The sequence below is a fragment of the Dermacentor albipictus genome, chromosome 8 (assembly GCF_038994185.2).
Source record: "Dermacentor albipictus isolate Rhodes 1998 colony chromosome 8, USDA_Dalb.pri_finalv2, whole genome shotgun sequence".
NCBI lineage: Eukaryota > Metazoa > Arthropoda > Arachnida > Ixodida > Ixodidae > Dermacentor > Dermacentor albipictus.
The window spans coordinates 133,413,967-133,428,859 of NC_091828.1; the positions used below are offsets into that span (position 1 = coordinate 133,413,967).

The 14,893-nt window shown below is 45.6% G+C and overlaps 1 protein-coding gene across 13 annotated transcripts in view; it reads right to left on the reverse strand.

Moving 5' to 3' along the window:
• Nucleotides 1-14,893, reverse strand: part of LOC135913480 (activating transcription factor 7-interacting protein 1-like) — a 179,146-nt gene that overhangs the window by 66,654 nt on the left and 97,599 nt on the right. For all 13 annotated transcript variants that reach the window (XM_070524533.1, XM_070524535.1, XM_070524534.1 and 10 more), the window contains one exon: nt 10,141-10,232. In XM_070524533.1, the coding sequence (XP_070380634.1) occupies nt 10,141-10,232 (92 nt within the window). The remainder of the gene's footprint in view (nt 1-10,140; nt 10,233-14,893) is intronic.

Genomic DNA, 14,893 nt, shown 5'->3' on the forward strand with positions numbered 1-14,893 from the left:
GTCCAACAACAGTATTTTATCTACCCGATTTTAATGGGTGTCTTTCTTTTCCATGAAAACTGGGCCGAAAACTGCCTGCGTGGTGCAACCGGATATGAAACCAAAACCGTGTTTGCCGTGTTCATATACTTTATTGCATAACAAAGCTGTATTGTGATGAAGCTGAGTTTTAAAAATTTGTGTGGCAAAGCCGACCACATTAGACCCTAGCCCCTTCTTCTTGCTAAAAAAATCAGCTGCATGCTAGATTTCTACTTTTCACATGCAGAAATTGGGTGCACGTTTAATGCGGGGGAGTTAGAATAGGGCAAATACTACCAGATGACCTAGGGTCTGTATCCGAGCTATTTGGTGGGGCGACATTGGCAGGTAAAAGACACAAAACATATACAGAGCATCACTTCCAACTGAATTTATTGCGCAAGAAAGCCCGTATATAAGCATTCACCATTCATATCCACAGTGCATGCATCAGAAAACATTCCGTAGGTAGACAGCTGACTTAACACTATTCATGAGGGTTGCAATGTGGGCTTGTTGGTAATGCATCTTCAAGGGGAGTACGGTAGCGTGATTAAAAGACGGGACAAAAGAAGACACATAGGGACACACACAGCGCTAACTACCAACAATGTTTATTATCAAAAACCAGGTCGTACTTATACACTCGGCCAACATGAGTCACAGCCACGTGAACAGATTAACAATCAGGGCGATACATTTTGTGATATGTTAAGCCATGCGCAAAAATTTCAGTTCTTTTTCAGAGAGAGCCAACAATGGTTTGCTGATACATGAATCCCCTAGGGCATCAATCTGCTCGGCTTCTATTATAAGTCTAGTGAGTTCGCACTTATTTCTACCGGTAATGATTGTTGATTCGAAGAGAGGGGAGCACTTATGTTGCTTACAATGAAGGGAGAGAAACCCATCTGATACAAGTTTGTCGACTTTATTTTTGTGTTCGCGCAGCCTATTATTAATGCATCTGCCCGACTGTCCAACGTAATACTTCCCAGACGATAAGGGTATATGATACATAATCGATGTCTTGCATTCTCTAAACTTCTTCCTGTGTTTAACTTGGCTACTAGGGGCACTTCCTTTCTTTTCTAGTTTTGTTTTCCTGCACAGGCCGATTAGCTTGTTGGGTGCTGAGTGACGCCCGAGACACACTACGATAAAAATTGGTGCACAAAATGAGCCAGCGGTGTCCTGACACTGTTTTCTGCATGCTATTTCATTCAACTCACCAAATAATTTGATCAATTTCATAGGTGCCATCAAGATCGAATTAACGGAAGTCAAGTGTACAGTCGAATCCATATATAACAAACTCGATAGTTCCGCGACAAAGTGACCGTATCAGTAGTCCATTATATGTAAACTTGGCCTTCAATATGCGAAAAAATGTTAGGGGGGGATGCGGCCCTCAAAAACTGAAAAATCGCGAAAAAGTCTGTTATTGAAAAACAATATTTTTGGTTTGTATGTCTCATAAATTATCTGTTCTGTAATTATCTGCACCTAATTCAACCGCAAGGTACCCCCCAAAAAAAACGCTACTTTTGAGGCCACAGCGGCCCACAAGACACGCGCAAATGCCGAAATGAAAACAAAGATCGCCTGCGCACCATTCCCCGTCCACGCAGCCTGCCCGCGCTATCTTGGTGTCGTTTTGACCGTGAATTCTTTGTCTCTGTTTTGCTGCTTTGCAAAATGACATCGCCGGCGCGGTTGAGGCACTATTGGCATTTTCCCGCGATGCGATGCAGAGCACTGATTGGCCGGAGCAAAGCGTTCAAATCCCGTGGGCTAAAGCGCGCCTGCCATTGGCTGCTGCGTGGGCGGAGGTGACGGCGGCAGCTCTCTTCTATGCCACGCCCACTGCACTCGCATCGTTGCCCCCTTGCTCTGTCCGCCTCAACAGATGTTTGCTTGTGAGCTGCGCTATCCTTTAGATTACTGTATTTACTTGCATAATGATCGCACTCGCGTAATGATTGCACCCCTGAATTATGTCGTCAAAATTAGGTTTTCTTTTTTCCCATGTAATGATCGCACCACGAACTTGTCGCAGCGATATGTTGTGTGCCAAGTCTAGCTAATGATGATCGCACTTACCATCTCTCGAATGCTACACAGATGACTCTTGAAGACATACTAAGCAGTCTGCACGCACCCTACATTCTTAAGCAGATGCCCCATTTCATTCCTTTCATCACTTTCCGTATTTCCATGAAAAAGAAAAGCTACAACCAAACTTGCCTCGGCTTTATTACCGTATTTACACGATTGTAAGTCGACCATGTTTCTTTTACTTGAAAATCTGAAGTGGGGGGTCGACGTACAATCGAAACCAAAACGTGACACCACCAAAAAAGCAAGACCAATGGGTGCTACAACTTAGTTACAATTTTATGTTTGCTCTATGGCCCTGCCCGTAGCTTTTCGCTATCCCGCGTCTTTGTTCACTTTTTGGAAGTGTTTTTCAACATTTTTGAGAATTTTACAGTGCACACAACACTCATGAGTGGGTGTCGATAGTTGATGAAAGAGCCGCTGTTCCATTCGCGGCGGCACCTTCAGAATGGCGGCGCTTGCGGGGAGCATCGGTACTTCATGGAAGAGCAGACACCACTGGCAGGTTTCTCTTTGCCTGTTGCCCTTAGCTTTCTTTATAGTTTGACGAAAGGCATTGGTTTGATGCGTTCCACTTGACTGCCAGCTACATGCTGTTTCTATGCTTCCTCAGTTGTCATGAGTGCTCCAGGCCCACTAATCACACAGCAGCGTTCGAGAGGGCTGCCATCCTTTAAGCCGAAGAAACAAATCACTGTGCAGCGGGCCGCAAGTTCTATGTTTCTGAACGGGTGGTGCGAGAGTGGCGACTGCAGCGAAATGAAATTTTCACCTGTGACGACAAGCGAGGAATTTCCCACATGCCGAAGTCTGGACACCTTCCGCAGCGGTAGGCTAAACTTGCGGCGTACGTCGCTGAAATGCGTGATCGGTCCCTGCCAATGAAGTGCGACATGGTCATGAAACAAGCCCGGATTTTCGCCTTTAAGGACCTGCTCCACTGTGAGTACGAGTGGCTGGCGGCAGAAGACCGCGAAATTACGCCAACCAGACCTGTCAAAAGAGCCTCCCTGACGGCTGCGTGTGGTTGGGTGCATTCGGCATGGGCTGCTGTTCCACAATATGTTGTGGTGCAGTCATTTGCCAAATGTGAAATTTCGTGGGACGACGACGCTCTGTGGGACCGTAGCAACGATGACAATGGCAGCACTAGTGAGGATGAGTAGTCCAGTGACCATGTCAGCTACTAATAAATTCTCGTTAGCGAATGCGCCCTCAGGTATGCTCTTTCTTTTTTTTCCCTGTCACGCGATATGGGGGGGTCAACTTACATTCGAGTCGACTTAAAATCGTGTAAATACGGTATTTGTAGGCTTCATAATGGTTTGGGTCAACAACAACAACAACAAAAAAGAGCGCCTTTCAATTCTTCTCATCTGCAGTCGTGGGCACACAACAAATCGTGAGCGGCAACAATAGTGACCACATTCACACTGACACCTTAGAAGCGTACCCTATTCTTACGCCGACGCTGGTAACGCAGCTAAGATAATCACCCACCCTTAGCGGAAACATGCAGTATTAGGACAGCAGTGAAGACAAATGCCCCAGTTTCCGCAGCATGCCCGCCATGCGTTTCGATGTTACTGGCAGCTAAGCCCACCCATCTCTGTTTCTGTGCCCTCACAGTGAACATGGCTATGTTATTGCTGCAAACTTGGCGATATCAATGATAATATTAATTACTGATATGGAAGAAACTGTTTCAATGCATGTAATGTACTCACGAGAAGAAAAATAATCGTGTTCGGCGCGTTTGGCTTGCTCTGCCGGCCGCCATTTTTGTTTTGGCGTTCCGCACTGACAGCCGCAACCGCCTGCTTGTTGACCCGTTGTCATCCCACAGCAAATGCGGGATGAAAAAAGAAAATGTTTCTTTTTGTAGGAAATTTAACCCGCATAATGATCGCACCCCTGAATTTGCGTCAATTTTTTTTACAAGACAGGTGCGATCATTATACAAGTAAATACGGTATTTTCTCAGCTTTTTTTTTTTTTTCCAGCTAGGTTTTTGTTGCACGTGATGCCAGCAACGAAGCCCAAGACAGTGCAGATGTTCGATGCGCAGAAGCACAATATGCAACTTGTACGAGCACCCAACTACCAATCTTCTGCAGCAAGTGCCGACTGCGTAGACGCCTGCAGCGGCGGAACTAGGCTGTCTGCTGTCGCCAGTCGAGAATCCGACACATTGAGTGCGCCTGGAGCCACAAGAGTAATTGGAAGATCCACAGGAGCTTTCTAATAAAAACACAGGTTTTCAACTTTAAGGCCTGTATTCTCATAATGGATATTTTTGCTAGTAGTGGTGCTGGGGAAGGCGATATTTCAAGAACCGCTCTTCAGATTTGTGTGCCGTTTTTTTTATGCGAAGCATACTAGCCGCACAACCACGCTCTTCCTTGCTGCGCCGCGCGCGGCCGCGTAGCTACCATATGACGCCATAAGAGCTGCAAAGTGGACGCTTAAGCTTCGCCTTCAAGAGTGGAACGCGACTGCGTTCCCGTCGACCCGCCAAGGGTGTAAGACAATGGGCTACGGCGCAGCGACTATGCGCCCCGCATCGGACGCGGTGAGCATCGAGCAACGCAGCGTTCGGCGCGACAACGAAATGTGCGCCTGAGCAAGCGACGCATGCCTGAGCCGACGCCGACGACACCGGCTTTTCTGCGACACGAGCTCCTTAACACTGTCGCGTTAAAATAAAGGCTAGTATGCTTCGCATCCTGGGCTTAACCTTAGCTAAGCCACAGCCATTTTTTTTTTATTTATTCTGTTCCTGAGTGACTTTGCCAGGGGGTAACAAGCTTCTTTTTTTGAAAGCTGGTGCAGTTAATTTATAATAAGCAAATTTTCATGAATGTGGTCATTATTGGCTACATCAAATTCAAAGTTGTGTTAAAATTTTTTAGAGGGGAAATTAAGGAAAAGGGCTTTGTAGCCCCCTGGGATATCTACCAAGGGATCATCACAGTGAATTTCAGCTTCCTGTGATGTCTTGGGATTTCTCCAGGCTCTTCCTCAGGCATATACATGAAGCGCCTATTTAGGCCTCAATAACTCTGGAACAAATTAACACATCTCCACGAAACTTTACAGTTCCTCACAGTTTGGTAGTGTGAATGTACCCTGAAAGTTTCATCCGGATATCTTAAAAAGTAAAGAAGTTCAGTCTCCAGGGTGGCCTGCCCCCCTTAAAACAATGTAGCTGCTGTCACCAATAGCCGATCTATCCGACACCAGTCTGATCCAAAAATAGGATTTTCAGTACCTTCATATTTATTCCCGGCACTTTTTCACATCTAACTGTGAGTTGCCATCAAATACATCATCTAAAGAACGAAATGCGGTGTCGCAGCCCCTTCGACACACTGCCTGGTCGGTTCCAATCACCTGCTCTTTCAAAACTACCAGCACAACCGCTGCCATTGTTTCTTTGGGAGCTTGTGACATCTTTTACTATCAGCTGGACACAAATGGATTCTGCGTACGATAGTCAAGCATGCTTGTTCGCTGTAAGCGTAAACTACAGTCATGCCAGCTTTTTTGCAGAGGTCTTGTCATTACGACTGCTGCATTGGCCACATGCATGCCGAGAGCTGTGCAGTTAAGGTATTTAATGCCACTTCGGCCGAAAAATTCGAAATCTGAAAGGTAGAACGCTATTGCAGACCGTTATCAGCAGCAAGGTAAACTGAGTGTCAATAAATCGTAACTGCAGATTCTTTACAACTTTGCATGGCAGTGGCGAATAGTGCTGCATGAATATCGGTAACACTTGAGTGGCCATTGGTTCAAATTGGTCCAAATCATCTAAATAGCTTACCTAACATTATTTCACACGGTGCCACATGGAGAACTGTGCACCAACAAGAGCATCTCTGCGGCAGCTTCTGAGACTGCAGTGGTGCCACCAAGGTGCTGCACGGAGAACTCCGCACTAGTTTGCTGCCGTCGGAGGCCACAGCCGCCATATGCTGTGCTGCTTTGACTTGATATACGCTGGAGACATGCCTTCAGAGCACCGTTAGCCTAGCATGGCTGACAGCGAGTGACTTTCTCCTCTGCAGTCTTGGCAGTGGAATCATCGTTGCGGTCGAACTGGAGCGGAGGTGGGGGGGCAATGCGGCGTCGTGCCCATTTCAGTCGCGCTTCACTGATCAGAATTTCGCATGTGCTCTCCTTCCTTTTACAGTGACTGAGATTAAGTAAAGGTCTTGAATAGTGCAAGTGTGTGAGAAGAATACGGAAGAACAGAGCGCTCTGTCTTTTCCGTATTCTCCCGCGCATGCGCTATTCAAAACCTTTTCGATGGCATGCAAAAGGCCCAAATTGGCACGTTAAAGATAAAGTGTTCACTGTAACAGTACGGCGCTTCTGAAAATGTTCTTTATATATAGATTGTCAGAGTTGTCGGACGATCCCGCCGCTGTCAACCAGATGTAGGTGTCGTCGGACGATCTCGCCGCTCGCCACCATTTGAAGGAGTTGAAGGTCGTAGAGAGGAGCCCAGTGAACAGGATTTATTTACATTATTTACATCTTAGACAAGACATACATCGACAGTCTAGCGTGACTCCCGTATGGAGCCCGCAAGACTAATATACAGCAAACAGCTTACAAGCACACAGCTCACGAGTACATTTCTAGCACGACAACGAGCACACAGCTCACTAGTACATCTCGAGCACGACGAGCACTCAGCTCACTAGTACATCTCGAGCACGACAACGAGCACACTCTAGCAGCCAGCAATCGCTGCTTATAAGCACTCCACTCGACGTCAAAGTGTTGCACAGGTTTCAGTGCCGCACAGGTTTCACTGCCGCACAGGTTTCACTGCCGCACAGGTTTCAGTGCTATCTTGAGGGCCAACAACCTTTACAGAACAGCCGTTGCCTCTAAATTCCAGAGCGGACCACGCACAGGGGCCTCCACCGCGGTCCAATGTCCGGCGTCTCGAAAAGCACATGGGAAGGAGCCTTCGTCGGCTTTCCCGCGGCAACTCCCCCACCCGTAGCAGATCAGGTCCACGTTGTTGTGTTGCGCACAAAGCCTGCTTCGTCGAACGCATCCTAGCTGAAGCGACGGAGAGTGGAGGATGCGCGCATTGTTCCCGATACAAAGTCGCCTCAGTCACGCCGTGGCTAGAGGTTGGCGGCGGGGCGTTCCAAAATGAGGTTGCCACCGCTGGCGTAAATGGCTGGCAAACTTGCACTGCAGCTGGCCGTTCTTAACAAGATGCAGTTTCAATAGGCGGGGTCGGAAAATCGTAAATGCTGTGAAATATGGTCGCTACAACCAATAGATTGTTATATCTGGGATCGTGGATTCGACTGCACAGTTGAAACCCGCAATGACGAAATCGTGAGAGAACACAAAAATTTCACTTTTGCGGGAAATTTGACTGCACGAGAATGAGGCAGAAAAGACAGTAAAATGGCTTGCAAAACAAAAATTCATTGCCATAAGTCTATGAAGCTTACTTCCTACCAGCTTACTGCATAAGCTTACTTCATACCATAAGCTTACTTACCATAAGCTTACTTTGCCAAGCCTTGCCTTGCAGCAACTTGAAAGCTCCGATTTCACACCACAAAAAGGGGTCCATTGCCATGTTCATTGTCACTGTGCTCGCCGAAAACTAATTGTGTTGAAGGCGTCTTCAACATAATTAGTTGCAGGATGTATTCCACACCTACGGCAAGTTTTTTCATTATTTTCATTACCATTAACTTATCGTTTCTTTATTTCATTTATTTAGCACAATTTATTTAGCCCGTATGTTGTCCTTGGTGCCAGTGTTTGTTGGCTTCTTATGATATGACTAATAAATATTGGGCCCCTCGGTTAACCTCCCTACATATCGTTCATTACATAACGAGGGTCTCGAATCCGGTAACATTGATGCCTTTCAGGTAGCATGTGTGGTTTTATCGACTCGTTACCTTCACCCAAAAAGATCACAATCTCGTGACGCCTGCTGCAGAAAGGATGTTCCACATCTGCCACCAAGGTTTGTGAGTAATGGCGCTGGTTAACACTCCCAGGGTTCTAGTAGGAAACATAACTTCCCCAAGAAAGTGGATGGGAAAATGGCGCCACGGTAGCTCAATAGGTAGAACATCACACGCATAATGCGAAGGTTGTGGGATCGTTCCCTACCTGCGGCAAGTTGTTTTTTTCATCCACTTTCATTTCCATTAATTTACTGTTTCTTTATTTCATTTGTTAACTGCTTTCTGTGCGCTCCAATCACATGTAACAAGCTACGGCTGCGACATTTTTAAAGAGTGGCACTGCTATTAAAACTGCAAAGAGTTGTCACGGGTGGGAAGCGACATGCAAGCACCGTGATCTCAAAGAGAGCCTTTTAAAAATTGTGAGAAGGCTACTGCGACAGCCTGTCAGCTTGAGAAATCTAGAAGAAACGCTAAGGTGAGATCACCACAAGCATCTTGCCACGTACTTCTCACTGGCTCGCACGAGAAAACCCTATGTCTGTCAGCCTTGCACCCTTTACGCGAAGCTTGCCGACATCCTTCTCCAAGGAATCCAGATACTCCACGTAGTGCAGCGGAAGGTACCTCGCAAAAACGAAGCCTAGGAGGGACAGAATCATCTGCCAGGCCTCCTGTGAGGACAACGTTTAGGCAGTCTGCCCTACTGCGTCATCGCTGTCGTCGCTATCTGATGCAAACACGTTCGCGATGATCACCTCATTGGTTAGAAGCACTCAGTTTACAAATCTATAGCCGTGCACTTTCTTTTCACCGGCAACATCGTGCATTGCTGATGATCAGCGGGTGGATCAGCCATCGTCCGTTTCAGTGGCAAGAAACCGCGTGGCGAGGAACGATTTCGATGCAAACAACAAAGCTGAACGCAAGCACTAAGCTGTTTGCAGAACTGCACTGAATGAGGAGCCAGCGAGCAACATGCGAGCAACCTGCCAACAGTGCAGTTGGCACGGTCCGTTCATGTTTCGGAGTGTGGGGCGGCGTAGAGCTGTGGGCGCAGCCGAGCTCTATGCGCAGCCCATTCGTGTTCAGAGGGGTGGAAGAGCGATAGGAGAGAGGCGCGTAGAGATGGCTAGAAAATAAGCGCACGGCGGGCGTTGGAGTAGTGGCCCATCATGCAGCGGCTTGAATTTCTCATTTTCTTTTCTTCTTTTCGAGGGTTTCGCATTTCACTACCTTTCGGCTCGGACACCCAGCAGCCAAACTTCATCATTATAACCGATAATGCGGCATCGGGGCATTGTAGTAAGGAGGTTATTTTACCATAGAAAACATACAAAAGTTTACAGTGCAGCAGCTTCTCACGGTTAAAACCGATATATTGTTACAACCGGTATCATTCGACTGTATATCTAACCACAAAAGTTTTTACAAATGATCAATTTATTTAGGCTATGCTTCCAACCTGCACCAATCTAAAATATTTACTGAAACTTTTAAACATATGTATTGAACATATTAATCAAAACATTGCAACTGCAGCGTTAAGTTCAGTTCGACAGGGTTATGTAGAAAATTTTAAAAATGGTCTCCAATCCATGCTGTGATTATTGTTGGACAGCTAAGCTCTAAAGGACAATTAGAATGATTGCCCATTGCAACGTAGGTTGAAACTACTCACATGGTGACATTCACATGCACTTTACCAAATTATTAGCCTAAGATGTTTCAACAGCCTGCAACTTGGCTAGCAACACTACTTCGTGCACCAACGAAGAGTGGACAATGTAACGACAAAATCACTTTTAAAATGGCAACACTGCCAAGCGAGGAGTGGATGGAGAGACTGTGCAAATGAGGAGAAGGTGTTGCAGATGGGACGGTGCCTTCCATCATCCACCGCAGAGCGGACACCTCTCTACTTGCCACTATCCACCACCAAGCCATTGTCTACAAACTTCAGATGAATACAGTAGACAAAACCAGTATTACAACAGAAAAAGAAATTGTGGGTTAATAAATAGTTTTTGATGTTTACCTGAACAAGAGAAGTTGGTGCCGCGCTCAGTACAGGAATGGATGATGACGAAACGATTTTGTGTAGTGCACTGCCCAGTGAGACGCCGCCAGCTGCAAATGCAGAGAAAGATGGCACACATTTTTATTCTGAGACAATAGCGAAAAAAAAAAAAAGAAAAGGGGGCAGGCAAGTAAACAGGACGGGCGCTAATACTTAATTTTACTCGGAAACAAGAATGACGGCTTATTTTGTTTATGAGAAAACCAATTTAATGCCATTTAACTAAGACCTGTAAACTAGCAAACTCACCTGTGTTTCTTTATGCAACAGCAACTACTGAACCTTGTAAAATGAAAGCCCAATACAACAAAATATTTTCGTACCCCCTCCAAACAGCCATAGGAGTCAATTCACATCTCTCGACAACAAACAGTCACTAAACTGCCGAAATGTTAGTCCCACTACTGCCCGCCACATGGTGACCGAGCGGTTATGGCATTGCGGTGCTATACTCCATTTCAGACATCAGGCACAAAGCTGTGAAGACTAGAGATACTTTTTGCACTGGCTGCATCCGCACTTAGAACCAGTGCAATATTCTTGATTGCAATTGCACGAAACTCACACCTGCCAGGTTCGTAGACGACATTAGAGAGATCTGATTGGGGGGGAAGGGCTCGGAGTCACAATATTTCACACGCATTTTCCATGACTGCATTTATTTAGTTGCAACAGAGCAGGAACTGCGTAGTTTTTATTTCGAAACCACCAACAACCAACACAACTGGTCACTGTCGCTAAATCTTCAACGAGGCTGACACCGCCCTCTTCAAGAAGTTCTTGGAGTGCTGTCGTGCGTAACAATGTTCGGCGCTGCGACACTTCGCCAAAAGAATGTGTCCGAGGGTCATGTCAGACATAGATGCTCGGAACTGGGTACGATTTTTTTTACAGCTCTGAACTGCCTCTCGCATTCAGCGCTGCTGTGCGCTATAGAAAGGATTCCGAGCATCACCGCTGAGATACGCCCAAATTTCAAAAACCCGTCTGCGCCTATGAGCTGGGAGACGGTTCCACTGGGCATCAGCCCGTTCCTCTTGCAGCACATCTGGAGGAATGACAAAAGCCTGCAACTTCACAAATTCCATTTCCAGGAAGTTGAGAGCTTCATCTTTAGATAAACCTTTGCGGCTCCAGTGGTAACAAGGCCGGAAACCTCTCCACAAAGAAGAGGACGTTACGAAATCACATGGCATCAATGAATTTGACATTCGCAACTCGTGCATTAATCAAGTGCACTGTGAGCCAAAACGAATTTGAGCCGAATGTAATCGCAGGCAGTGACCATGTATTTACGAACAGCCTCAAAAAACTGTTCTTGTTCACTCCGCTTGAGTTTTTCAACAATGTGTTTAGCTTCTTGTCCGAAAACAATGTCTCGATCATCCTTCTGCGCATCTCGGCTCTGGTAGTCAGCTGTAAGCAGGTCCTTGTGCTCCTTTAGCAGGCCTGGCCTCACGAACCTTGAAAGGAGGTCCTCAAGAAGCCTAACGATTGCAGCAAGTGTATTTGAGGAGCTTGCGCTTGCAGGCGGCAGTTCAATATCGCAAAGGCAGGGATAATGGTCTTTAAAAAAAGACAGCAGGCTTTGTTGAGATCAGCGCTCAGGAACGCAAACAGCCATTCCTCACGTGTTATGCATGGTGCCCCCAGAGTCTCGTCTTCCACATCAGCGCCCTTAGCCTTTTTTACAGTTACTGGTGTACCCTCTGCTGAGGTTTTTCTCTTCTGTTTGCACAGGATTGGCTCTGGTTGTGCAGTTACCGCTGACGCCACTGGTGTCTTCGGAATATGATAGTAAGACTGAAACTGCGGGCTTGTGGCTTCTTTCTTCACCTCATGAAGAAAAAAGCTGGTCCAGTAGCCGCCTCTGCAGGTATTTCCCAAGCGACAGCTAGCGAGTTGGTGCGTGCTTCAGGATTTTTCAGAACTCAACATCGTGCATTTTGTGAAACTGTTTAAGGATAAATTTTCTTTTAGCACTCTTTTCCAAATAAAAAAAAAATATCCACGAGGACTTCGGCCACCTTCGACGGCTGACAAGACGCCACTTTTTCAGCTGCAATGTTGATCAAATGGCATGGACAACCAATTTTTATAACATTTTCATGGGCCTCTGTCAGTACTGCCGCTACGCCATTTTTGCCCCCCAACATCACACTGGTGTTGTCGGAACCAAAAGCTGTGCAATTGGATGGCGGTATGTTCAACGAAGTGAGGGTATCTATAATCAATCTGGCAATGTTGCACCCAGTTGAATGGCCCTCCAGGGTGCTCAGCGCAAGCAGTTTGCTCTCGATTAAGCCCGATTCTTTTACGAAATAGGTGACCACAATCGGGCACAGCTGTGCTTGGCTATGGTTACTGCCATCTATGGCAACCACAAACATTCTTTTTCTCAGGGCGCTCACCGTGCTTTCCTGTGCGTAGCGAGCCATCGCCCGGCAAGTGCTGTAGTCTTAGTCCTAGAACATGCGTAGTGCTTCGCAACATCTGACTTCGGGAACATTTTCCACAGCATAGGTCTCACGTGTTCAGAGGCGCTCAGCAGGATGTTGTGCTCCAGCAAGAAATCCGTGAACGGGCATTCCGCACGAATGACGTCACTGTCGTCTTTTCTACCGAAAAATTGTTGGAGACGTTGCTGGTTCTCTTGGCACTGAAGGCCGCTGGCGTGCTTCTTCGACGAAACGTGCGTAGCCAAGTCGGTTCTACCGCCGTGTGAGATGCCGATGTCGCAATTGCAAACAGTGCAAAATGCTCGCTTTTCCGCGACGCCACAATACAGCCAAACTCTGCGGTTTACTGAATTAAAAAGACTTGAAGGTATTTCTTGCGATCTTTACTCAACGCCATTGCCGACAACTATGTAAAGGACGCACTACACCATGCATCGGAGCGCCGCAGCCAACAAAGAACGTAAGAAAACTTCCGTAAGCGTGTGGAGACGGCCTAGTGCTGCCTACAGGAAAAACCGGCACAAGAAAATGGAGAGAAACTACAGGGAGAACCAGATCCTAGCGCCACGCTCGTGATACCCTGGGCAGCTGGGTAGACAATTACCTTATGCGTAGACGAAAACGACCGCGGCGCTGCGTTCGCAGATAGCAAAGCACATGAGTGTCCAGCCAAGTTTTTCTTAGCAGGTTTGTTACCGTGTATAAAAAGCATTTTGTTTACAAAGTTAACAGGAGAAAAAAATGCCTCAGAAAGCCATGGTTAACGAATGCTCTTTGTAAAAGAATGAAGAAGCGTGACAAACTATATGTTAAATTCATCAAAACCCGAGAGCCTCTGGATTTAAAAACATTTAAAATGTTTCGTAACAAATTAAGCAAAGAGCTACGGAAAGCACGTGATGCTTATTTTCTGCAGATGTTTTCGTCTTGTATGAATGACTCAAAGAAACTATGGAATAGACTAAATGCTCTTATGAACAGAAATCAGAGGAGTGATCCAATTGAACAAATTAGTTTAAATGGTAGATTGCTGGTAAAGGAGGATTTGGCAAACGCTTTCAATGATTATTTTGTACACAGAGACGTTGACCTCAATCATCCCATGCCGCACTATGTGCACATTACTCCGAACGCAAACACAATATTTTTTCAGCCACTCATGCCTTCGGATGTATGTTCTGTGTACCTAAGACTCAAGACATCTCGCAGCTGCAATGCCGATGGTCTTCAGATTCTACCTATAAAATTTGTTATATATGATATTGCCCCTATTTTGACACATATTTATAATTTGTGCATTTCCACAGGCGTATTTCCAGAAAATATGAAGGTTGCTAAGGTAGTAGTATTATTTAAAAAGGGTAATAAATTGGATATAAAAAATTATCGCCCAATCTCGATCCTCCCTGTTTTTTCAAAAGGTCTTGAAAAAATTATTCTAAGTCAGTTGTCTTCGTTCTGTGAAAAGTACAAGATAATTTCAAATGCTCAATATGGTTTCCGTAAAAACAGGTCGACTGAATTAGCTCTTCTCGATCAAAAGGAATTTATATTGCAGAACTTCGAACATAAGCTATTAACAATAGGCATATTTGTCGACTTTACACAGGCGTTTGATCATATTATTCACAACATTTTATTCTACAAACTAGAGAAATATGGGATTAGAGGCATTCCACTTCAATTATTAAAATCTTATCTTAATAACAGACGCCAATTTGTTTCTGTAGGCCACAATACATCGGTAACCAAAGAAATACTTTGTGGCGTCCCACAGGGTAGCATTTTGGGCCCGTTGCTGTTTAAATTATATGCTAACGATATTACTTCCATCTACGAAAAGGCGAAATTTATAATTTACGCAGATGATACAAGTGTTTTCATCTCGTCCGCTTCTTGTACCAATTTAATTAGTATGGCAAATGACTTCTTGCGCAGCCTATCCTATTGGTCCACTGAGAACTGTCTAAAAGTAAATACGGCGAAAACAAAGGCCGTAATTTTTCATACCAAAGGCATGAGTCTTCTTCCTCCAGATCTAACATTAGCGTATAGATCCACAAATATAGAACTCACTCTTTCTGCAAAGGTGTTAGGGGTACACTTCACGAGTACCATGCAATGGGACGACCATGTAAGCTTTTTACTCCAAAAACTTAGCCGCATAACAGGTGTTTTAAATCGCTACAGATATACTTTATCCGTTTCTCTAAAATTATTAATTTATAATGCCTTATTCGTGTCTCGCATAC